The sequence below is a fragment of the Cyprinodon tularosa genome, unplaced genomic scaffold (genome assembly GCF_016077235.1).
Source record: "Cyprinodon tularosa strain WSP-4 unplaced genomic scaffold, ASM1607723v1 ctg601, whole genome shotgun sequence".
Taxonomy (NCBI): domain Eukaryota; kingdom Metazoa; phylum Chordata; class Actinopteri; order Cyprinodontiformes; family Cyprinodontidae; genus Cyprinodon; species Cyprinodon tularosa.
Genome location: NW_024039343.1, coordinates 6,028 through 31,848, shown reverse-complemented (window position 1 = coordinate 31,848; position 25,821 = coordinate 6,028). Strand labels below are relative to the sequence as shown.

Sequence of the window (25,821 nt, the reverse complement as noted above, 5' to 3'; positions counted from 1 at the left end):
AGTCACTGTGGAGCTCTATAGGATAGATAGACTCACTGTCAATCAACTGACAGATGAAAAAAATAAATAAAACAGCTTCACAGAAAAAAAATGAATGATTTGCATCTAAATTTAGGAAAATTTCTGTTTTTGTGGAATGAAAGAAAGTAGGTTTGGAAAGACTTCAGATGAATTTTTAATCAGCTAAATATTTCTAATAGTGGCAGACAGCTCTCTCATTTGAAGGAGTCAAATAATAAGGATTTTATTGTGTTTTTATTTAGTGCAAACAGCAGATCAGGAACGATGCACCCTGACCCAAAGCAATGCTTGGCTTACTGGTAAAAATATAACACAGGAATTTAAAGACTGGCTTTGCTGATCTTCAGTAAATTGTTGCTTTTTATCTTTATTTTTTTTTTCCAAACAGTCTACTTCAATCATTTTTTTGGTATTAAATAAATTTATTGTTTTTTTTTTACGTCTGCAGAGCAGAAGAATTGATTTCATTCTATAATTCCTGCTCTTTTGTATTGATATTTATATATTTTATGGTTTATAACAGAGTAACTGTTATGTTTTTTGACCTTTTTGACCCTTTAGCTTAAACTTAATAGATGTTTTTAAAAACTTATTTTTTTTTTTTCTTCATATTATTATGTTGATGTTTTCAGACACCATTAGTTATAAAACTGATGGTAATAGTGTCAAATATAACTTTGCATCATCTTGATAAACAATTTATTTAGGTATGTGGTTTAGATTTTTTTTTAATAGCAACGGGCCAAAATGAAGATGAGCTTAAATGAAACAAAACTAACGAGTCTACTTCTAAAATATATGATGCCTATACTTTGATGATCATAGGCATGATGATCTACACTTTATTCCAGTACAGTATAGATAGGCATCATTTTTACTTGTTTAAAGCAACAAAGTATTTGTACTTTGTTATTGGACACCTCTGCTGAGTCATAAGCTGATTTATGCCAAGTGGATTAAAATCATAAATTGTGAGTCTGAGAAGAATCCGATTCGTCGGTCTAAAACGGACCAGCTGGAGTACCCAGAGAGAACCCTCGAAGGACGGAAACCATCCAGACTCCATATAGAGAGGCTGAGATTTAACTCTATGCTATGGAGTGCTGTCCTGATCTAAACCACAGCAATCAGTAATAATTTGTAAATGTGGATAATGAGAAAAAGAGATAATTTTTTTATGATATATCAGACTTTTCCGTCCCAACCTGTTAGTCTGCACTCATTATTTTACCAGCTGCATAGAGCCTAAGAACCAAAAGAACCAAAAGAGGAAGGAGAGATTCTCACAACACCATTCTGCACATGTCTAAAGTTTAGTGAACGAAAAACATTGGAGTTTAGCAAGCAGCCTCTCTGTGCCAGCATACATATTTGTTGTGTCCAAGCTCAGAGCCGCTGTCTCTGGATTTCCTTTCACTGTTTTGAAAATCACCACTTTGCCCCTGCAGTGACTCAAGCCTTCTAAGCTCTGGGATTTAACTGCAGTCTGCTTTGCTGGATGACTCATTCCTTCTCAGTGGCTAACATTGTTAGATGCTGAGGCATCAGTGACCTAAAGATGTTAGCGGGCATCCTTGCAGAAGGCAGCCTACTGGAGACGGCACAGATGTGAAGGGAGCCGTTTTGTAAAGCAGTCCAAGCTGTCGGCTTTGTGAGAAAGACGAGACGGACGAGAAACTCTGGAAAGAAAAGCGAATGCTCTTCAATATCAGCTGAGGAGAGGAGACTGTGAGCCTGAGCTGACATGAGGGCTCCATCGTCTACCTTCCTGTTCAGACAGTGCTGAGCAAAGGTTTGGACACCATTACTAACCAAAACATCTGCCACCGTAAATATCTCAGCCAGTGCAGGATGGACTAAGCTTAATAAAAGTGGCAAACTGAAAGAAACGCAGTTAAAAAAAAAAATCAGCAACAACAGTTTAAAATTCTACATAATGGAAGAAAATTATTTAGTGAGTTTTTACTAATTGTTTTACTGATTGTTTGAAATATTAATGATCAATTTTATTTTTCCATTGTGAGATTTAGGCTCCTTAATGCAGCGGCTGGAATGCTGGAGGGAAAAATCAACCATCAGAACAGATTTCTACCTAACTTTAACTGCAGGATCATTTCACAGTGATGGTGGCTGTCTTCCTGGCCTGGCATCCTCAATGCAAAGGTATACTGAAATAAGACACGCAAAATGGGAGCTGGATGGGGGGCCAGGGGTCCCCTAGGGCCCCCCTTAGCCTATCATTGGCCAACCCTGTGACCACGCCTACCAGGTGATCCAATGTGGACAAAATGCAGAAACTTCCCCTAAGAATTTCCTAAGAATAAATTTACATTCCAGTTCTTCATACCTAAACAATAAACTGATCCAGTAGTTACTCACATCAATATACTAACATTTAAGAGACATTATGTATATTTCTACCGAAAATTTTACAACAGCCTTTTTATTTGACCTTTACAACTAAAACGTGGTTTGATGAGCAGACTGACTCCTCAGTAGTTTAGCATCTATAATCCTCTAGCATATTTTCCTGAATTTAACTCAGAGCTGTTTGAATGTTAACTAGGTTGGAACCATGTTGGTTAACATTCAAACTGTTATAATTTAGTGATACTCCCAGCTAAACTCAGACACCCATGGCAGCTCCAAGTAAGGTGATGAAGGTAATAAAAAAAAAACACCTTGCCACTCAGAACGAGCAGAGCTGCAGTTCTGTGTTTTGGCCACAGGTGGCAGTATCATTAGAAAACTCCATAATGACTCTAAAAATGTTAAAAACAGAATACATGTTGTTTTCAGGTCTTTATTTTTTGGGGGTTAAGGGAAAGTTTTATGTCTCTGTTGTCGGAAAATTTTATCTCTCTTCTATTATATATTAATTTATCATATTTACTCACTATAAAAGTTTTCACTCAGTCTGTTTCACCTTCAAGGCCTCACATTTCTCTGCAGGATGGTTATTTGTAGGCCAGACAGAGCTTCTTCCATAACAAACTAGATTCTTTCTCAGGTTTATTCATAACATGTTACTGATTAACCAAAGTGTCTGTAATTTGTTTTGACTCTGACTACTTTCCATTGTTCTAAGTAGGGAGGAACAAACGCTGCCCAGATCAGAACAGAGCAGAATGCTGAGCCATTAGGACTGCATGATGAACTGTTCTCTCTTTGCAAAGATATGAATAAATGTGCCGACTGAGTGAAATCCATCCATCTCCGTTTATTTAACTAGGATTAATAGTTGAATACTTTTTTCCCATGACAGTCTCTGAGAGTCATTAAGGAGTCTCCAGTGATAAATAATCCAATCCAACTAAATCCGTTTAATGTAGGTATTAATATATGTAAAGTAAATAATATTCTGAACAATTACTGATAAAGGTTTAGTTGACTTTTTTTCTGGAATTGCAGGTAAGAAATGGCAGAGATATTAGATGTTCCCCAAAACTCCAAGCTGAAGAATATCTTTAGACAGCAAGGATGTCTATATATAAACAGTTATTCATAAAGGCCTTTAGGAAAATCTTTGTCTTTATTTGTCTGGACCCAAACTTTGGAGGAAAGGAGGATTAATTTGGGTTCCTGCAGCCATGAACTCGACCTAAAACAACAATAAGGATTATTCTGCAGGAGAGACTAACACATTTATCACAAATATCACAACCGTCTCTACTGATGTGAGGTATAATTGATTCCCATCCCAAAGCAGAGTGTGACCAAGCTGATGATGAGCACCATGGAGAGGAGCTGCTGTTGCTCTGGTTGCTTCTTCCACTCACAGCTTCTTGAATGAATAAACACTGAACTGCTGATGCATCTTTTTATGTAGCTCTACAATACCAGATATTGTATTGTAGAGCTATATATTGTAGAGCATTCTGTCAGGAACTGATAGGAATATAAAATGTGTTACAAAGATAAACCCCAAAACAAGCTCAGGCCTGATTCCTCATAATTTGGACCAGAAAATAACCGAAGGAGATTTACATTTAATTCTGGAACGTCTCTCCGCTACAATCACTAATAACGCCATGCAGAGATTTTTGCTAATGCTACGCAGCTCCAGCAGAGTCCTGGTTGACCAATCATCTTTCTGACTTCAAAGCATCAGGATTTTTTTTGTTTTTTTCACGTAGAACTGATTTACAAAAAAGCTTGGAAAGCACATTTCAATTCTAACAAATGGATTAACAAATCATTCATCTATTGGGGGGTGAGGTTGGATTCTAGCTTTAACCAGCAGTAATTGAGTGAGCGGTGAGATACACTCTGGAAAGGTGCCTGTCCATCGCAGGGCAGCAGAGACACAGAGGACAGACCGCAGGCTACCTGATATCTGCTATATCCAGCAGACCTAACGGCAATTTAGAGCGATTTTCTATCCCACAGTCATTGTTTTTGACTAAAAAACCAACAGAAACAATGAAAACATGTAAACTCTATGCAGAAAGATCTATCTGCTTATACAGCATAGCCTAAAGTATTCAGTCAGCCACTGATTGTGAAAATTCTCCTACTTAGATAAGAGACAGCTGTAATTTTCATCATGGGTCCAACAATTCACATTGTCTTTTTTTATTATTATTTTTATTTGTAAATTATGGTGGAAAATTGGTATTTGGTCAACAATAAAGATCAAATCAACTCTTTTTAACATAATCTTTGTTGGCAAAGACAGAGGTCCCACTTTTCCTGTCAGTCTCCAGCAGGTTTGCACACACTGCAGCTGGTATTTTGGCCCATTCCTCCATCACTAACAAACAATGTGAAAATTCTTTTTTTTTTAAATCAGTGCATTTTTTCTTGAATTGGGGGGGTGGGGGGGTTGAGTGAGACACTTTGCCAATGGAACAAGACAATTAACATTTACCGTAATAATTAAATTTTCCTATTTTAAGCGCATCTTATCTAATGATCTTATTTTAAGAGTCATAAAACTCATTCCATTGGTATTTCATCTTGTTTACTTACTGAAATTAAGGGTAAACAGACTTAATCTAAGACATTTCTGTCTATATTTAGTTCATTTTTGTAGTGAATTAAGTCTCCTCTTGAGCAGTGACTGTTGCTGGGCAACATGGACCTTCAGCTGCCTCCACAAGTATTCTGTTATTGGGGTCTGCAGACTGACTAGGCCACTCCTAGTGGAAAAACAGCCCCATAGCATCATGCATCCACCCCCATGCTTCACAGTAGGTATGGTATTCTTGGGATGCAGCTCAGCATTATTCTTCATTCAAGTAAGAGATGAATTTTTGCCAAAGTTTCTAATTTTGGTTTCATGTGAGCAGATCATCTTCTCCCAGTCCTCTTGTGGATCGTCCAGATGCTCCTTAGCGCCCATCAGACGGACCTGGACGTGTTCTGGTTTAGGCAGAGGAAAGGCCTGACACAGCAGGATATGGGAAGAGCTTTTTATAGAAGCCAAAGAACTGTGAGGGCCAGACATCTTACTTGCTTGTGGACCAAAATCATATTTTTCACCATATTTTACAAAGCAAGTCTTTAAAATGTGATAATTTAATTTTTTTCTTTCTTATTTCATGTCTTATAGCTGAAGTGCCCCTATTTTGAAAAGGACAGACCTTTGTCGTCTTTCTAAGCAGCAGAACGTAGGCAGCCAGCAGCTGACTAAATAGGAGAGGCTCATTCTGTAGCATAGTTTAGTAGAAATACAAGTTTAGATAAAAAGGGTCCTTTGACGTACTGCTACAGCTCAGAATATGAACATGAATAGTCAGCTGATGAGTTAAATCAAACCACTTTAAACACCAACGTTAGTATTATGTAAAATAAAGTTTACTGCAGGGAAGCATCAAAATCTGGAAACCTTAGTTTGTAAATGGTTAAAGTTAGATAATCACGTTATTGGATCGGTCACTGGTGTTGCTGGTAGATGGCGCCACGTCTGTTTATTATCTCAGCTCATCACACCCGCTGCTGGAGTTCTATTTAGGCTCAAAACAGATTATCAAAGATCTATCAGAAACGGACGTCTGGAGAAATAAGCCTTATTCTATCATTATCGACTGTTTGGTTTTTTCTATATGTTTGTAATGTGACAATATACCTTTAAATTAATATAACTGCAAATAAAAACACAAAGTCAAAGAAAGAAAGAAAGAAAGAAAGAAAGAAAGAAAGAAAGAAAGAAAGAAAGAAAGAAAGAAAGAAAGAAAGAAAGAAAGAAAGAAAGAAAGAAAGAAAGAAAGAAAGAAAGAAAGAAAGAAAGAAAGAAAGAAAGAAAGAAAGAAAGAAAGAAAGAAAGAAAGAAAGAAAGAAAGAAAGAAAGAAAGAAAGAAAGAAAGAAAGAATTCAAAATGAATTAAGGAAAAAGTTTGCGTCCTTCTTGGTGTGATTCAGGAAGATAATGTTCTTCTATTTTTATTTAGCTAACATCCAAACTGAGCTGCACTTTGGTTTTCTCCCCTTTCAGACTCGTCATCAGCTTCAGCCTCGGGAACAAACTTGGTTCATACTTAATTAAGAAGGCAAGTGATTCATGTGCTGCACATTAAATATTAACTGCTTCTAACCTTTTCACATGGCCTCACCTCAGAAGTCCTGAAATGTGCTTTTAGAATGAGTGCGTACTTTTTGAAATATTTCTTCAGAAAGCCTCATTTGGCCGTGCCAGCGTGACGGAGCTGTGAACCCCACCGCTGTTTGCACAGGAAGAAAGCGGAGAAGTTTTAAGCAGCTGAGGTAAAACCTTTTGCCTTTGATCATCCTATTTTACTCGCCGACACTTCGTCTGATTCAACTAATGATAAAAACTACAGAAAATGTGCATTGTGGGAATTGACCAAACCTAATCCTCGCCATGCCTTTCAGCCTCGTACCGTGATTTCTGTAGACTCCCACCCAGTGTCATATATCCAGCTTTTATCTTGAATTAAACATCTATAGGCATTCATGTTTAAGTAGCTCTGGAGCTGCAGAGCTTTGTTGGATAAATCATTAGCAAATCTACGTTGCCTGGAGATGGAATCCTTCTCCACATTTTTCATTAATTTCAGCCTCTGTTTTCCTTACCAGTTGTGCTCCGGTGTTGTACCTCTCCACGCTTTCAGGGATAAAAGAAAGGGGGAACAGGAGGTCAATGGAATAAACAGTGCAGGTAATTACTTTGATTCGGTCCGGTGCTCGAATAGGTAGAACAGCAAAGAACATTGATTTCAACTGAAGGTACAATGAGTTTGATTGATACAATGTAATCTGATTTAACCACTATCAAAAGGTAGTACCAACACACAGAGTACAAAATTAGTCCTTATATGTCCAGCCCCACTCAAGCTTTATGATGTAATGAAAGAAAACCTTAGTATTGTCCCGACGCCGTCTTAATCCATCCGGTGACATCAGCAACCAGGACTGCGCTTCCCAAGGTTCGGTGAGAGCATGTGTTTTCTAGTAATCCAATAGCGAAATATTTCTTGAATCTCTCCAACGCAAAGAACAGGGTGAAAATTATTCTTATTAATGACATAATCAGCAGAGCAGCCATCAAGCAGGTAAATTGTCATGCGCGTCGTGCTAAAATATCCCGATTATCCTTTGTCCCCCAGCTCTCTGCGTTATAGTTGGAACCGCCAGAAAGCCGGTCGGCGCGTCCTCACTTCCCACGTCCCCCCGAGCCGACAGGCAGGTTGCAGTATGAACACCCCGCCCAAGAGAAGTGGGCTTAAACAGCCTTGGTGCTTAGATATGTAAATAGGTCCTATACAATAAAATTGTTTTAATCAAAAATAAAAGGATGAAAAGTATTTGCAAGATTTTTTTTTTCCTCAAAATGGTTCTGTTGTGCATACAGGGTCTGTTTCTGATTTGTTTTTGTTGAAGTTTTTAGTCCTTGCTTTACTCCTTTTGGCAACTGCTTTTGGCTTATCTTACACAGCCTCCATTTACAATGTTCAGACATGCCTCCATTGGTTTGCACGGCATCTGCTTTGTGCCCCGCAAACACAGCGTTCTGCAGAGTAATGCCAAAGGAAAACAATATGTTTTCTTTCCTTTACAAAGTGCTCCCCTCTTCTCACCTCCAAGGCGTGTCTGATGCTTCGCGCTGCTTCCAGATAATACTGTCAAGCAGTCGTTTGTCAAAAAATCCCGAAGGCCATAACTGTCGCTAGAGAGAAAAAGTGTTTTACTGTTCTTTGTGTAGCTCCAACACCAGAACAAAAATAATGATAAAAAACATCTTTCTCAATGTTTTAGCTCTTGAGACGTTGTTCTTGCCCCAACTTTTTTTTATGTCTTTCTAAGTTTTTGTACAAAAAACATAATTACTAATATTTTTTTTTTTGATCCTCTGGTCCAAAGCGTCTGAAAGCTTTTACTATATTTCCTCGGGTATTAACAGGATGTGGTAGGATCCCAGTGTCATTCCAGTAGTGTTTGGCAACACTTGGCCAATGACTGAACTCCTTGTCGGCCTGAACTCTCTGCTGCAGCGCTGCAGATAGCGTTCAGCCTCGGCCGTCAGAGTCCGGCCTGCGCGCTCTGTCCACTGGGCTATACCCGGGTGGTGGAATGTGAGTGAGGGTGTGGATGAGGCAGAGTGTTGTTCTGCCCACTGTTGGGATATGTGTTAAAAGAGTGGAGAGAGGTGAGCCCTCCCAGGGTGCTGGGGATCATGGTTATGGTGTTTGGCGTCATGAGCGGGATGTCGTCTGGCGAGCGCCTCATAGCCAAGGTGTAGTCCGGTGGGCAGGCAGTCCTCAGGACCACATCATGCGGGTGAAGGGAGTCCCCCACCCCTCTGCAGTCCCTGTCCAGGTCTGAGTGCTGCTTCATCTGCAGAGACATGATCTCTTCCTCCTGAGTGTGAGCCAGGTCATTGGCAGCGCTCCGCTGGGGGCTGCAGCGTCTGTGCACGTCATGCCGCCGTTTGTCCTTTTTATAGTAAAGAGCAGCAAAGGCCAGAATGTTGAGGAAGAGCAGAGAGGCTCCTACAGCGATGGTCACCGAAAGCTCTGTGGAGTAGTCCCGCTGGTCCACCAGGTGGGGCTGGTTGTGGCTGTCCGGGGTCTCGGTGGGGAATGGAGTTGGATTCGGCCGTTTGGTTGCCAGAACTTTGGTCTTGGGTGTGCGGTTGGTGGCCTCTGGTGGAGGAATCTGCAGGAGGACAGAAGACCTGCAGTCAGTAGATGATCTTTGACTCTCAGCAGAAAAGAATTTCAGATTGGTGGGATATCTATTTATGAAGCATTTTTGGTCTTTATAGCATATTCTAATCAAAGTCAGCTCTCATATACCTAACCGTATGCTAAATACCAACATTTAGCGATTTTTCAGTGCTATTCTGACATTAATCCTAATTTTGGATCAGCCTGACAGCAGTAAAGGATCATGTTATATAACAGGAAGTAAACTCAGTCTCATAACAGTTTGGGATTTTCTGAAGGGATAACTTGTTCTTTTTATTTTAGCCAAACTCTACATTAGAAATAGTAGAGTAGAAACTTCACTGATACCCACTGTAAAGACATCAACTATGAAATGCCTTCATTTCTTCAACCTGCAAATTAGAGGTCATTAAAAGCCAAGAATCCCATTAGATTAAAAACCTTAAAGCTGTGAGCTTCTATCAGGGAAAATCAGTTCTATTCATTTTATTTCTATAGCTCCAATTCACATCATGTCATCTCAGGTCACTTTCCAGTTCACCAGATCATCCAGTCAGATTGATTCAAAGTTTTCTATCTAAGGAAAACCAGCTGATTGCATCGACTCATTGACTCTTCAGCAATCCCTCACACTAAGCATGCTTGTAGCGACAGTGGAGAGGAAAAACTCCCTTTGAACAGGAAGAAACCTCCAGCAGAACCAGGCTCAGTGTGAGCGGCCATCTGCTGAGGCCCACTGGGGTTCAAGTCAAATCATTCCCATGATTCAGCTGTTTGTAGAGGAACCTTTCAGAAACTGGTAAACAGAACTGGTTTTTTCCCATTGCTTTGTAAAGATACTGCTTTAGTCTTAGAACATTGCTTCATTTCAGTGACCATTATCAACATTTCCTTATGCATGATCTCATACAATAAGCTGCTATTCGTTATCTTACCACATCTGTTAGGAAATAAAAACATTTTTTGGAGTAAATCCAAATACAACAAAGTTAAGGACAGTTGGTCAAAACCCTGTTTAAGGTTAATCATTGGACCATCTTGGGCTGAAATAACCCCTAATTGTCAATTTGATTATTAGCAGGATTATTTATAAACAGCCCTAATATTTAGAACATTGGGCAAATAAAAAAAAGCTGTTTTAAATCTTTATTAAAAAAAAAATTCTCACCTTTTTATAAAACAATTGCATCAGATTATCTTCCTGAGGAAAACATTGATGCTGTGTTGTTGCTATGGCTGATAGACGATTATAATTATCTTATAATATCCATTGATATTATCTATTTCCTTATTTGGAGTTGGCATTATTTTCTGCATACAGTTTGTCTCCCAGGCTGTTACTTTGTGTTGCTGTGCATAATGACATTTGTAAACATATTTAAGGGTAGATGCCTCTTCTGCTTGACATTCAATGACGTTATCACTTCTCAATGTCAGACATCAGACATTTGGCAGCGCTATGTGCCGCGGCGCTCTTTTATTCCTATATTTGAAATAATCGTCCTTTTTAAGACCCAAGGAAAATAAACAGGAGATAAATGTCGGGTTATAGTTTAAAAGTTTAAATACCTGTTGAAAGATTATTGGTTTGTTTGGAGGGGGGTGGGGGTGGGGGGGGGGGTGGGGGGGGGGGGGCATGTAATAATTTCCTTTAAAAAAAAACAACTCCAGTTTGACATTCATCCATACCACTTCATCAGGGTTGGCGAGCAGACTGGAGCTCTTACTGGCCGTGCAGGTTGTACCCATTTGATTTCAGGTCAAGACAGACAGACACACAATCCGAGTTATCTGATATGCTATTCAGAGTTAATACTTTAGACTGTGCTGGAAAATAATGATGCACACATGATCAGGGAGTACAGGTAAAGGTGCAGAAGCTCCCAGGACCAGATATGCCTGAAAAAGAATCACACACCTCTGGAAAACCCTGCTTTAAATAGCAGAGACAGAGGAGAGGTGTTCAGACATATTACATTATCACAGGCTGTTACATTTCTCTGAATATACAGTAAGTCTGTTAGCAGCAAAAAACTCTTCATAATAAGTAGTAGCTACAGTAGCAGCCCTTCAACATTTCCCCACTGTCCTAATGGGTCTATGGCTGGTCCATGGTTGGTCTATGGCTGGTCCATGGCTGGTCCATGGTTGGTCCTTGGTTGGTCCTTGGCTGATCCCTTACATTTCCTTATTTAAACATTTTTAAACATCATTCTTTGTACTAAAATATTCTTTCTGTCATTTTTGTGGACATTAAGATCTAACGAGAAGCGCCATCTCCTGGTCAGACCCTGTAATTCAGTGAAAGGGTGGAGTCAGAGTAAAAAATTATGCACGCCCAGGAGAAGGAGGGGGTCAGTCCAGTGGCTGGAAGTTGGAGGGATTTCACTGGGAGTTGCAGGGAAATTCAATTCAATTCAATTCAGTTTATTTATATAGCGCCAAATTCACAACACATGTCATCTCAAGGCAATGGGCTGCCATTCGGCTAGGATTTGACTGGTAAGGGCCATTTTAAATGGCTGCTATATTACCGTGCTGGGGGGTTATATTACCGAGCTGGGGGGTTATATTTGCTGCCTTCGCAGGAAGAGACCATTTTGTGAAAGAGAGGAGGACAAAATTGCTCCATAATACTTTGATGAGAGAAGTGAGACTGATGAGGTAGAAGAGAAAACAACCACTTCAAGTCTTTGCTGTTTAGGATGATTCCAGAATTTGTTTGTTTTTTCTTTTAAACAGTTTAAAGTGAAGAACTTTACACAGAGTTATCCTTTAGTTTAACTGAGCATGTTAGGTTTATCCTCACAACTACCTGCTCTATCATTTCTAACCAAAATCAACTTCCCTTTATGGCTGTTCTCACATAGCAGCTTTTTAAGTCATGGTTTACCTCTCTCACTGCAGACATTCTCTTTTATTAGAGATCTACATTCTGGCGTATTTGCAGTGGTAACATAGTCACAGAGGATGAAGGAGTCTGTGTGGAGGAAGGGTGAGTCATGCATGTAGTAACAGCGTTGTATGAAGGGGACAACTGGACCCAGAGGCCTCCACCTCTGTTTAAGTATAGATGGTTTCTCATCCTTCCTCTCTCTCAGACCGGCGTTCTTCCCTGTATGGAATTAGAACCTCCTCATTCCTGATAACTGGCCTGCAGATGACTGTAAACCACCACAGTTTGGCCTGATGATATTGTCCTTCTGTGCTGAACCATCCTTCTGGCCAGTGGCAGCCTTTTAACAAACGTATAACTGGTGAAATTCCTCCTGGCACTTAGCAGCCTCACCATTATCACTGTTTGTACCAGACAGTCAGACCTGCTGGTCACCATGTGTTTTCCTAAATGTGTTTTAAAGCTACTAAGATATCAAATTCAGAAAACAAGCATCTCAGTTTTTGTAAACTCTGGCAACACAGTGAAAGGTCTGGTTCTGGTTCCTCCTTTTCTTGCTGGATTCCAGTTAGAGCTCATCGTCTGCCTCCAGGAAACTTCTGAACAAAATGTTAATTTTGCCAAAACCCAGGAAATAACTGTGAGTGAATGGTACCAACCTTGGTGGTGGTAGGGATGAGTGGGGTGACCTCGTTAAGGCTGTGAAGATGAGGGACCAACTCCAACCACAGGTTGACCTAAGAGATGAACAAGAAAGAAAAGCAGGAATTTAAGGTTTCCTTCAAAAATACACAGAGAGTCAGGTTAGAAGAGGGCGGGTCAAACAGCTCTTTATAAAACTGGCCATAAGGAGAAGATAGAAGACCGAATTAAACAAAGAACGCCTTCAGATTCTTCACATCAACTTCGTGTAAATTTGCTTAAAAAAAAACTCCAGAATCCACTTCCAGGTAGTTACATTAGTAACCATTCAAATTTTCCCCACTGTCCTTGGCTGGTCCTTGCCTGGTCCTTGGCTGGTCCTTGGCTGGTCCTTGGTTGGTCCTTGGCTGGTCCTTGGTTGGACCTTGGCTGGACCTTGGTTGGTCCTTGGTTGGTCCTTGGATGGTCCTTGGCTGGTCCTTGGTTGGTCCTTGGTTGGTCCTTGGCTGGTCCTTGGCTGGACCTTGGTTGGTCCTTGGTTGGTCCTTGGTAGGTCCTTGGCTGGTCCTTGGTTGGTCCTTGGTTTGTCCTTGGCTGGTCCTTGGTTGGTCCTTGGTTTGTCCTTGGCTGGTCCTTGAATGTCCTCTGGCTGGTCCATGGCTGGTCCCCTACAATTCCCTTTTAAACATCAATCTTTGTCCTAACATATTCTTTCTGTCATTTTTGTGGACATTAAGATCTAAAGAGAAGCGCCATCTCCTGGTCAGACCCTGTAATTCAGTTAAAGGGTGGAGTCAGAGTAAAAACATATCAGAATCAGAATCAGAATCGGGTTTATTGCCATTGTTAGTGAAGGAGTTCACAAACTAGGAATTTTTTATGGTACAATCGTGCAACATGAAATATATATATATATATATATATATATATATATATATATATATATATATATATATATATATATATATATATATATATATATATATATATATATATATATATATATATATATATATATGCAAGAGGGGGTCACTGCAGTGGCTGGAAGTGTGCTATCAGTCAGGTGGCTTTTGTCTGGGAATGGTCATTTTGAATGGCTGCTACAGTAGAACTAACAGTTTATTTTAGATTCAGGGTCTCATTTAAAAACCTTTTTAACAAAAACATGAGAAAATGTGAAAAATATCTGTCTGACAGCAAATTCCCGAAAGGCTGTGCTGCCAGAATTAACATCCTGTCACACCTCTGCAGAAAGTCATGATGCAACCATAGAACTCTGCCTCATGCTCTCCGACTGACATTCTGCATCATTTGATCATTAGCTACTGTAAGTCAGGCTGCCAGGAATAAAATGTTAATTCTACTGCATATCTCTACAGATCTATCATGTATTCTGCATGGGTGAACCACCGCTACAGATCTATAACAACCTCTACTCAGTTATGCAACAATTATCCAATAAAACTATAGATGCACTTTACTTTATGGATTGTTATTATCAAGCTTTTATTTGGTACAGTTGTTGAGCTACAGGCCTTCAGCCTGATGTAGAAGGACTGGAGATAATGATGAAAATTGACAGAAAATAACATTATTTTGGGAGATCTAATAAAAATAAAAAAAAACATCAAGTTTTCTCTAATTTAACCTGAAAAGAATGATGTTAAAATGAGTAAAAGATGCTTAAAATAAGTAGACATTTTGTTCTAAATTAATTAAAAAAATTAGGACGTCCCTTTTCTGAGGAACTTTCCAGCTTCAATTTAGAAAAGAGGAAAAACTTTTTTTTTTTTTTTTAACGAGGCAGATTTATATTAAATTGATGCATTGAAGATTTTTATGTTGTTGTTTTTTTTTTTTTTTACCATATTTATTGGTAAAATTGTGGTAAAACAGGTGGTTCAGGTATCATGATAACCCATCCTAGAAAATGATTTAAGAATGAGGTTTGTGGAAGTTTCTTTTTCATCGCAAGTTTATTTAATTAGTAAAGTAATAAATAAATTAGCAGAGTATAGATGATGGGTCCTGATTGAGAAAAGATGCACGCAATGCAAAAATATGATATATAGTTTATTTTTCTTAAAACAATTGCAATCTCCTTTAATTTTATTAGGTAATTAAGACAATTTCCTATTAGAATTAGAAAAAAAATGTAATTATTTTGTTATAAGGGCAAAAATACTTAACCTGGCAGTAGCCAGACTGATGTGTGTAGAACTGAGTAGAGTTATAAAGTAGCAGCCATTAAAAATGGTGCTTCTTAGTGAAACGGCAGCTGAATGGCAGCATACTCCCATGGGACTCCCAGCCAAATCCCCTCCAACCAAGGACCAACCAAGGACCAGCGAAGGACCACCAAGTAGTCTTCATAAATGAAGCGATTGAGCAACATCTTCATCCGATTACTAAACATCAAATTGTCTTCAGTCAGAGGCTTCTCCCGAGCCCATGAAAGACAAGCCTCTACAGAGGATCCTTCCTGCCTACAGCTATTAACCCATAAAACTCGTTTAAAAATTTCTCATGAATTACTTTAACATTTAATTTACTTTGGGATAAAAGCAAGTACTTTTAAATTGGACTGAATTTAATTTAGTGTCGATGTAGGCAAGAAAATAGGCTGGAAACCAAAAACATTGTTATCTGGTGCCATATATATATATATATATAGACATACATATATTTTTAGACTATAACAGGAAACTCCTAACGGCACTGCGAGGTTTGCACTCCAGCATCTGTACAATTGTCCATTAAATACCGCAACTGGTCTGAAATAAAGATTTTAGAAGACATTAAAAATAAAACTAAAAGCAAAGACTTATTTAATTTTCATGAATTTCTGTTGATGGTCTTTGATTGTAATAGTGAAGAGCTTTTCTATCTCGTGTAACATTAGCCGGTCACCACCATCGTGTGAAGCCTAAATTTAGCCCGTTTTGAGAAGTTCAGTGATAGGTGACTTTTTGAACATATAAAAATATAAAAAATAGAGTTTTTAAAGATAGAGCTAGGCCATGGCGTACCTTGTTTGCCCGATAGTGCTCTTTGACCCGAGGCTTCAGGCCGATGTGCAGGTAAAGCTGGTCTTTCTGGTTGTAACGAGTCCATGCCACCTCTTCAAAGCGGTTGGGCTTAGTGTGGATGAACTTGGTGTCTTGGGGTACAGGTTGGTTTGGGTCCCTAAAACAAAGAAGCAATTAAACAATAAAACTAAAGGAAACTCGATCATTATTATACAGTATGAAGTTTTGTGAAGTTTTCTCCCATTACAGGTTAATTCTGTGTTTGATTTATTTATTTTTTTCATGTTTCAACATTTAAGATTAAACAAAGATACCTGGAAGAAATAAAAAGCTATTTTAGGAAAATAAGGTGTGAAAGGAATCGCCCTCTTTGCTACATTCAACTGAGGTGAAACTGTTAATTCTAGCTCTGTTTTCACAGCTGGACCCAGGCCCACATAGAGGCAGGAAAATGAATCCGTGGGACAACACGAAGTAGGCCAAACCAGCTAACCAAGCGACACATTTAAGGAATCCTGCACAGCAGGTGCTGAAGCACACAGGGGCTTTAAAATGGGATGATAATCCAAAGCACGCTAAGCAGGTCTGCATCTAAATGGCTCATAAAAAGAAAATAAGGGAGGAAGCCTTTTTAATCTCACTGTGGTTCAGCTTTCACTATCAACATTTAAAGTTTTGTACTTTTACAAACAAAATTAAAGAGCATCTTACTAAGGTTATTTTTTAATTTAAAATGGGTCATTTATACTTACTAGAACTAAGAAATGTCAAACCAGAAAGGCAATTAAACAATTTAGTCTGTTTTAGAAACCTCTATCCAAAATAATAAATCTTTTTGTTGTAAATCAAAAACTTTTCTCAGAATATTATTGTTTTTAGACAACGACACGACGAGCCGCTCTGGCGGCCCCTACATGCGCCTCTGGAGCCACAGGTTGGAGACCCCTGGTATGGTAAAGAACTGATGCAGGAGAAATTTAAATGTACACCAAGAGACCAGAGGGTGATTATAAAAATGAAATAAAATATCATCCTGAGCCATTAGCCTCACGCTAACGGGTTTAACTAAGAAGATGTTGTAATGGAACAGCCCACCGGTTTCATACGATGTGAATCACCAAGTTTTTAGAAATCATACATGATGTTCTCCCAAAAAAGGTCAGAAAGAAGGAATCTAAGGAAACATTTTGACAGATTTTGATAGAATTAAAGGTTTTCAGGTGGATATGATCCCATTTAGTCTTAATTTAAATGATAAAAACATCTGCATGTCAGAAGTTACATCACTGTGCGTCATATTGTGAGTTTATTTATATGTAAATGTCTGCATGTTTCCATTGAATGCAGATTATTTCGTTAACTTTCACTGTAATTAAAAATGTTAAGCTCTGTTTCCATCGGATGTTAGCCTGTGGACTGAAAGGGAAGGGTTCACAATCAGCGGGAATTCTGCTCAGGCTTCCATAGGAAAGTTGAACACAAACGTTAAAGAAAGTCCCAATCTGAGGTGAACAGCAGCAGCTTAGGGGCCCATTCAGCCTCACTGAGCGTCCCATTGTCTGAGAGAGGCAGAGGGAGCTGGGTCATCAGCAACATGGTTAACCATTCAAATGGGTGGTATAAATCTCCCAGGTAGCCAGCATTCCATGTCAATTTGAGGTTATATATGTAGATCATTAGCGCCTCTCTGTTCCCTTCAGGGTTACTGGGCAGGACTCAGAAAAAGCCAATGTCCCCCATTATGTGCTCGGAAAAACAATTACTGCCTTGGCTGGAAGGCAACAGGAGACAGAGGCAGGAAAAGGGAATTTTAATTTTATTTTATGCCATAAAGAATGTTCCTTTGCAATGCATGGCTATTAATTAATGGCGATTTGAAAGCGATGTGGAGGGTGTGTATAAAGAATGCGGCCCATAAACCCAGCAGTACAATTCACAACCCTCTCACTCATCAAATGGAGCCGAGTATTGAGGAAACACAATTACAATGAAATAATTGACTTGTTCATGGGCTTATAATGGTAATTGTGTGTTGTTCCAATTATCCTTGGACAAAACCCTGAACTAAATGTCTGGAAGCTTCGAACATTCTTGGTTTGATGCTTTCTCTTCCAGTCATTAGGCTTTAAAAAAAAAAGTCTAAATTAAAGGTACAGGAACCAGTGGGAAGTAAACCGTAGGACAATCATGAAGGAAGGATTAAAAAAAACAATGACTAAATTATAATTTATAATTTGAAAGATTTTGTCTTGTAATATAAAAATCTAAAACGCTGTTTGATGAGATCAGGTTTAGTTTATCGTCCTAATCTTCCACTTTTCTATTTTCATCAGTCGACGTCATTATATAAATAAACTGCATTAAATTAATTAGAACCAGTTGGTGGCGAGTTTTATGCATCTGGGATTAAATAATCTGATCTTTATTAGATTCCAAATAATTAAATCTAAGCCAAGGCTTCAAAGTCAAACAATAGCTTCCATTTTATAATCAAGTATTAATTTAAAAGAAGAAAGCAGCAGATGATGAAAGAACTTCCAATTTATCATATATTTTAGTTCTCAGCTTGGTTTTAACATTTAATTCAACTATTTCTTTTTGTAAATGCTTAAGATAAACTGTAGTTATATTTTCTAACATTTGTTTTTGCTGTGATGTAATAAATTGGGTTGAAATTACATTAAATTCACAGATTTAAGTTTAATCTATTTTCTAATTGCCTTTATTTTTATTATTGCATTCTTTGTGGAGAATTATTAACATTAAACTATTAAACACATAAAGGAAAATTTATACTGAAATGCTTTTTGCAAATAAGAGCAGAAGGACCGTCTTATGATTTAATAATAAACATTTTTCAGGCCGTTGGAAGGAAGAACTATTTAATCCTGAACAGAAGAAATTTAAAACATTTTGGATTATCCTAAAATTCACCCCTCTGTTGGCAACGAACGAGTTATTTTAATAGTTATTGATGTTTCAGGCTGTTATCACGCCTGCACAGCTTGTTTATCTTTTATTCTTTCTCTCTGATGCTTTCTGCAGAGTTTTAAACCCAATTTCTGATCATTCTGCCTTTTTAAACCTTTAAGCAGGTAAAACCACTAATATTATCACATACCGTCTTTATCTTTCCAACATTAAATACAACAATTAGTGATTTTTGAGCAAATTTCAGTACTTTTCATTACATTATTTGCACCATAGCAATGTTTTATCATCCTGCTGAAATAAGCCACAGAATTTCTAATTTTCAGCTCAGTCTGATATAATCTATATAAAACGCTCTATTAGCTACATGTCTGATGCATTCATACCCAGTCTTGGCGAAATTTGTCCAGTAGGTCATGACAACGGCGCTCAGCATTACGTCATTCTTGGAGAAGTTGCATGGAAACAGCTCCGTGGGGCCGATCATGGGCAGACCGAACACATACGGTATCTCATCTCCATGCGCTGCGTCCGCCCACGGTGGAACCTAACGAGCAGCAGATCAATCAAATCACACTGATGTTATATCTAGAAAACAGATGCACAACATTTGTAGATAATGCTTCTCAGAGCAGCATTGGGGAAAATCACGCAAGTCAGACTAAAAACAGTGATAAAAGCGTTTTAGATGAATGGAAGCAAGAATGAAAACATTTTTTATTTTATTTTTTAAAACAGCTGGATGGTGAGAGATACAAACAAATAGGACGACATTAAATTGCAGTAGCTGTGTGATTAATTGGTTATTTATATTTTGAACTATTTTAATGTGAAAATTTAATATTATATCAATGTTCTGGCTTAAATTAATTATTACAAGTTTTATTACATTATGACATTATTTATATTTACTTATTACCAGTTTATTACAACAATTAAGTGTGAATTTTGTGAATTGTAAAATTTCAGTTCAATCAGGAGATTTCATGATGCAGATATATTTGAAAAACAGAGAACCTAAACATTCAAATGGCTTTTAGTAAATAAATAAAAAAAAATAATAACAGATTTTAAAACATTTATAAGCAAAAAACATTTTTTTCTCTTAATGTTTACATTTGATCTCTGCTACACTTTAAGAAATGGAAAAGTCATGAGAGCTGTACAAAATGAAATTAGACAAAGTTTGTCTAAGTCTGAATGTAAAGCCATAATGACTCCTATTATTAATTATGGGTTTAAATCAATTAATGAAAAAGTAGATATTTGAAAGGAAATCTGCAAACTGAATGCTTGATGTCGGCTTATCCAACCAGCTTGCTTAGGTTTAGATCCACAGTTCATGAAGTCTGATAAAAATCAAATCTGTTTGGAAGTCCTGAATGATCCCAGAGACTTTCTCCAAACAGGGAACATCTGAAACTCTTTTCTATGAAAAACTATCCCTGTTCTGTAATTTACTGAGTCTGCACCCACAGGCTTTAGCTTCAGCTGTTTCTGCATTGAGGTAAACCAGTAAACCAAAGCCTCTCCCTTGTGTTCAGACATTGCACCTCTATTCATCTCCCACTTTATTCAATCGTCACTCATGAACAAGACAGAAAGACACCTGCAGTTTCCCACTTGCAGCAGAAAAACAAAAATAAGGCATCAGTCGATCCTTTATCAGCTTTTTAACAAACAAAGGTGTCATTATCCCAGGAATTAAACTTCTTTAAGTTAAACCATGTTAAAATTCACTGCAAAAACAATCTAGAAATAAGTAAAAATATCTTAAATTAAGTGTATTCACCCTTAACTTGAGTAGACAAGTGAGATAGTTTGCCAATGGAATGAGTAATTTTACTCTTACAATAAGATAATTAGATAATATGCACTTGAAATAAGACCATGCAATTGTGTTTTCTTATTTTAAGTGTAAATTGTCTTGTTCTATTGGCAAAATTTCTCTTTTACCTCCTCAATTCAAGAACAAATGCACTTATTTTAAGAAAGAATGACTTATCTAGATTTTGATTTTTTTGCAGTGGGCCTCAGTTAAGCTTTGCAGGACGATGTAAAGAGTGAAAGAAGGCTTTTTTTAATTTTTGGCTCGTTTTTCATAGTAGAAAAGTTTTCCAGGAGGCTCAGTATTGGTCCTCATCTTTGATTTAGGTCATTTTATGGAAGGATTCTAACATCAGCCTGACTTCTTACCCCAATGTTTGGCTTTATTCAAACCATAAGGTGTGATTCCACCAACCAGGAGGTTCTGCTGCTTGGTTAAATATTTACTTATTGTCAAAGAGACTAGAAACCAATGGGAAGAGGTCAACTGCTAATGTTGCTAGCACTAAACCTGTATTAACAGGCTAAATCTACATTTATATGACCGTGCATACACACAAGAGAAATTCTCCTCCTGTGGATCCTTGTAAGGATAAAAAATGGTGTGAAAAGGCGTCCACACAGGAAAAAATCTAAATCTAGATAAGTCATTGTTTTCTTAAAATAAGTGCATTTGTTCTTGAATTGAGGAGATAAATTAGACATCTTGCCAATAGAACAAGACAATTTACATTTAAAATAAGAAAACACAATTGCATTGTCTTTTTTCCAAGTGAATTTTATATAAACATCTTATGTTAAGAGTAAAAATAATCATTCCATTTGCAAACTACCTCATTTACCTACTCAAATTAAAGGTAAATACACTTAATTTAAGACATTTTTGTTTGTTTCTAGATTGTTTTTCCAGAGCTCTATTTTAATCATTCTCTTATAAAATGGTTCAAATGGAATTTAAAGATGGTGATTTCATTTGGTAAATCACCAGGCTATGTCTCATACAATAATACATAAAACAAACTCTAACGTAGTACCGATGCTGTAGATACAACATTATAGGTAGATGTACCTGTTCTGTCTGACAGTGATGGTAGAAGGCATAAAAGTAGGTCGGTGACCCAAAACTGGAGTGTAGATCAGCTGTTGCCACAGCTGGTGCCACCCACTGATGGTCGGTAAAAAGGGCGAGTAGCGTCTTCCGCCGGGTTTCTGGGTTATGTCTGTCGGCCCAGTCAGTGTACATGAACTTGATGGTCTCTCGCAGGATGTCTTTACCCTCTGGGTAACCGTAGAGGTCATCCACAAAGCTGGACACTGCATAGTCGAAGTCGTTGGCCTGGACGCCGTTGTCGTTGTCAACGATGAGCTCCACAAACTTTAGGCCTTCACCCTGGTTCACTCCCAGCATTATGTCATAGTTGAGAAACTCCCCTGAAAAGGACAAAGATCAGAAACAGAATCGTGTTTATTGTCATTAGACATATATTGACTGTATGATCTGGTTGAACTGTAAAGTGCCTTGAGATGACTTGTGTTGTGAATTGGTGCTATAGAAATAAACTGAACTGAACATATAGAGGAAAACTCCTCTGTCCCATGAATCTACAGACCCAGACTGATGCACTTAGATTGAGTGTTTTCTATGGTAGATCTCTAGAGGTTCATGAGCACCGTGGTCTAGTCCTTCTTAGCTGCTTTACAGCAGCAGTCATTCAAAATGGCCGTTCCCAGTCAAACGGCAGCCCAGTGGCGGCCACCTTCCCTCCAACTCCCAGCCACTAAAGTGACCTCTTGCATATTTTTTTCCTCTGACTCCACCCTTTCATTGAAGTACAGCGTCTGACCAGGAGATGGCGCTTCTCTTTAGATCTTAATGTCCACAAATTATGACGGGAAAGAATATTTTACTACAAAGACTCATGTTTAAGTGTTCTAGTGTGGACAGCCACCAGTGATAAATTCAGATTATTCAGTAGAAACTAAATGGATACCTTGCTCCATCAGTATCTGAGGGTCATCAGGTATAACATCTCCATCGATGACTGGACCAAAGGCGATGTGGTAGCGGGCTGGCTGGATATCTTGATCCACCAGCTCTTTGTAATGTTTCCTCTGCAGACACACTACAAGCTCCACGGTGTCCTCCAGGTTGCAGCCCACCTTCCGGGCCAGCATCCGGGCGTACTTGGCTGGTTGAAAACTGACAGCCCAGCTGGATAACGCTGTGCCACTCTGGGCAATCGCCCTTTGAAAGAGACCTGGGGACAAAAATGGAGGAGTGGGTATTACATTGTGTGCTCATTTATTCTTCTAAAAGTCATACTTTTATATTTTGTCTGAGAGGGAGCTTCAAGTCAAAGTTAATTTTTTTGTCAGAGTCCTGGACCACAAAGCAGATTCTGACTGTGAAAGACCACCGTAGACCGTCTTTGCAATCAGAATCTGATCCACACACTAAAGCCAAAATGATAAAAGACCTAAAGTGTTTTTTTTTCTCCATTCAACTCAACAAAAAGAAGGGAAAACACAAGTATATTTTCTTTTTGTCTTGTTTTTCTTTAAGAGAACTGAATTATAAAGCAACACTGAGCAACACTGAGCCACTAGGGGCGCTAGACCTGTAACTGCCAGGTTTACAACCACTCAAAATAATTAGTAACCATGTTCTGCAAAAACTGATTGAGAAATATGCGAAACTTGTTAAAATAAATGTATTTACTTTTAATTTGAGCCGGAAAGTAAGACGATCTGCTAATAGAGTGTTTGGCTTTACACTGAAATAATTATGCCATATTATCAGAGAAGTTTTTTTTTCTATTTTGAACATAAAACATGTTTATTAAATGCAATATGATCTAAATTAACTGGTCAAATCCTGGGGAAATGCATTTATTCAAAATAAAATGATGTAAAAATGTATTACATAGATTTTAGTTTTTGCACAAAATGTCTGTTAAAAAATGTAAACATTCTCCGTTGGTGGAATATGTTATTAGACCACTTTGGGCCAATAGACGGTTAGTCATGGATTTACTAGTAAAGACACGGCCTCACGTGTCCCTCTGGTTTAAATCCTACATCTGAGAACCAGTACATCTGTTTTGTGTTTTATTTAGTTAGCTCTGGTGTTTAAGTGGAGCTCAGACTGATTTAAAAAGGCTTCCTGGGTCACATGATTCATTCAGGATGGAGCAGAAAAATCAACGTGGCAACACTTTAAATAATTATGTAAAAGTAGGAAAAGATAAAAGAAAAGCTTTCAAAAAGAATAAAATGTATTATTTCAGATGATAATTAAATATTTGGACTCTCTTTCATTAATAAATCATTGCTTAATGACTGAAGATCAATAAATGAATCAAAGCAGATCCTGGTCTGAGATTTTTGACTGAATAGATTTGCTCCTGTTTGTGAAGCGTTAAAGGAATAGTACACCCAAAACATGATTAGCCTTCATTTTCTACTCACCCCCATGCTGAACAACACTCTGGAGTACTTTTTTGATATCTCAAATGCATCTGGAGATCTGGGAGGCTTCTAGCTGTCTGCTGACATTCAAATAATGGAGGTCCATGGTGCCCGAGGCAGAAAGGTCCATAAAAGTCCACAAAACGTGTCAATATTCCTCCATACTGCTCGTCCAATGTATTCCAAGTGTCCTGAGTGGGTAGCGTCCAGAATTTACTCGAAACAAAGTCATTTAGAATGTTTTTAGAGCATAAACAGTAGTGTAAAGGATTTCCTGAAAGCGCGTTCACGAGTCTACGGAAACCTCGGCAGACCAAACCAGCGCATTCAGCTCGGCAAAGAACTCATGCTCTTCCTCAACACTGAAGTCCTCAGACATTTTTCTTTCGTTGTTTCTTTCTTTGCACAGGTAAACAGCACATTTCTTCTTCTACGCTTGCATTATCGGCAGACCAGACGCTGAATGCGCACTTTCATCTGGTTTGGTCTGCCGGCTTCCGTAGCGTTGTGAACGCGCTTTTAGGAAATCCTATACACTACTGTTTATGCTCTAAAAACATTCTAAATGACTTCGTTTCGAGTAAATTATGGATGCTACCCACTCAGGACACTTGGAATACATTGGACGAGCAGTATGGAGGAATATTGACACGTTTTTTGTGGACTTTTATGGACCTTTCTGCCTCGGGCGCCATAGACCTCCATTATTTGAATGTCAGCAGACAGCAAGAAGCCTCCCAGATCTCCAGATGCATTTGAGATATCAAAAAAGTACTCCAGAGTGTTGTTCAGCATGGGGGGGAGTAGAAAATGAAGGCTAATCATGTTTTGGGTGTACTATTCCTTTAAGAAATGTTGTTAGTAAAAGAAAAAATCTGTGATGTTTGCAACATCTTCCTTTGTAAGAACACTTTAATGGTAGTAATAATTATTCATTAATTAAAAATCAAAAGCCTCCATCTGCATCAACCTCTGCTGCTGATACGTCTTTACAGAATGAGCCAAAGGGCAGCGAATGGCCCACAAGCCACACTCTAGACATCCCTGATCTATGCTGTGTGTAGCTTAAATCAAGGCTAAGTGTGATGAGTATAACTCCTCCCTCCCATATGTTTAGATAGATATGTTTTTCTTCTAGATTCTGGAATGAATTTCTATATTGAGATGGATTTCATTTCTGCCTCCAAGATCTCCAGAGCTTCTCTGTGAGTCCTGCTGCTCCGGCCTAGATCTATGAGTGTAGACTTCTCAGAGGTTCACCTTTGGTGGAGTTGCTCCAGCGGTTGCCCTCTGAATAGTGAGACAGAGTGAGCAGATTCACACATGAAGCTCCGGCGCCCGAGCCAAACACAGTGATGCGTAACGGGTCACCGCCAAAGGCTGCTATGTTCTCACTGGTCCATCGCAGAGCCTGGATCTGATCCAACAAGCCGTAGTTCCCCTTAGCTGCTTGGTCCCCGGTACTCAGGAAACCTGCAACAGACAACGAAGAGGAGAAGAGAGGGTTCAGCAACCTAACCCAGACATCAGCAACAAAAGCAGAGAAAGTCTGAGATAGAAAATAAATCATCTCAACGGCCTCAAACATGAACAGGATTTTAAACATTTAATAACATGTTAGACTCTGATTGGTCAGACTCATTTTAAGCCTGGAGAGGCAGATGTTCACACAAACAGGACGAGTTTGGAAAAAGAAGAGCTGAAGGTGTTTTTTTTTTATCTTGGAGACAATCTGGACAAACAATTTAATATCTAACATGTAGACCAGACTGGGACATTTGTTCTGACCCAGTGACTTAATAAACTGAAACTTCTGTTAGACCTAAAATACTGCATGATAGAAGCAGCCAGAGCGTTACATCATTACGTCATGAAGGCA

General features: G+C 38.5%; 1 protein-coding gene across 1 annotated transcript; it reads right to left on the bottom strand.

The window, feature by feature from the left end:
- Nucleotides 1-6,348: 6,348 nt before the first annotated feature.
- Nucleotides 6,349-25,415, bottom strand: LOC119797917 (neuroligin-1-like; the record flags this gene model as incomplete). Its single annotated transcript, XM_038307181.1, has 7 exons — nucleotides 6,349-9,138; nucleotides 12,705-12,782; nucleotides 15,717-15,873; nucleotides 19,034-19,194; nucleotides 21,544-21,905; nucleotides 22,466-22,732; nucleotides 25,203-25,415. Coding segments are annotated over 7 exons (1,841 nt in total), but the record flags the coding sequence as incomplete, so codon positions are not given.
- Nucleotides 25,416-25,821: the final 406 nt, after the last annotated feature.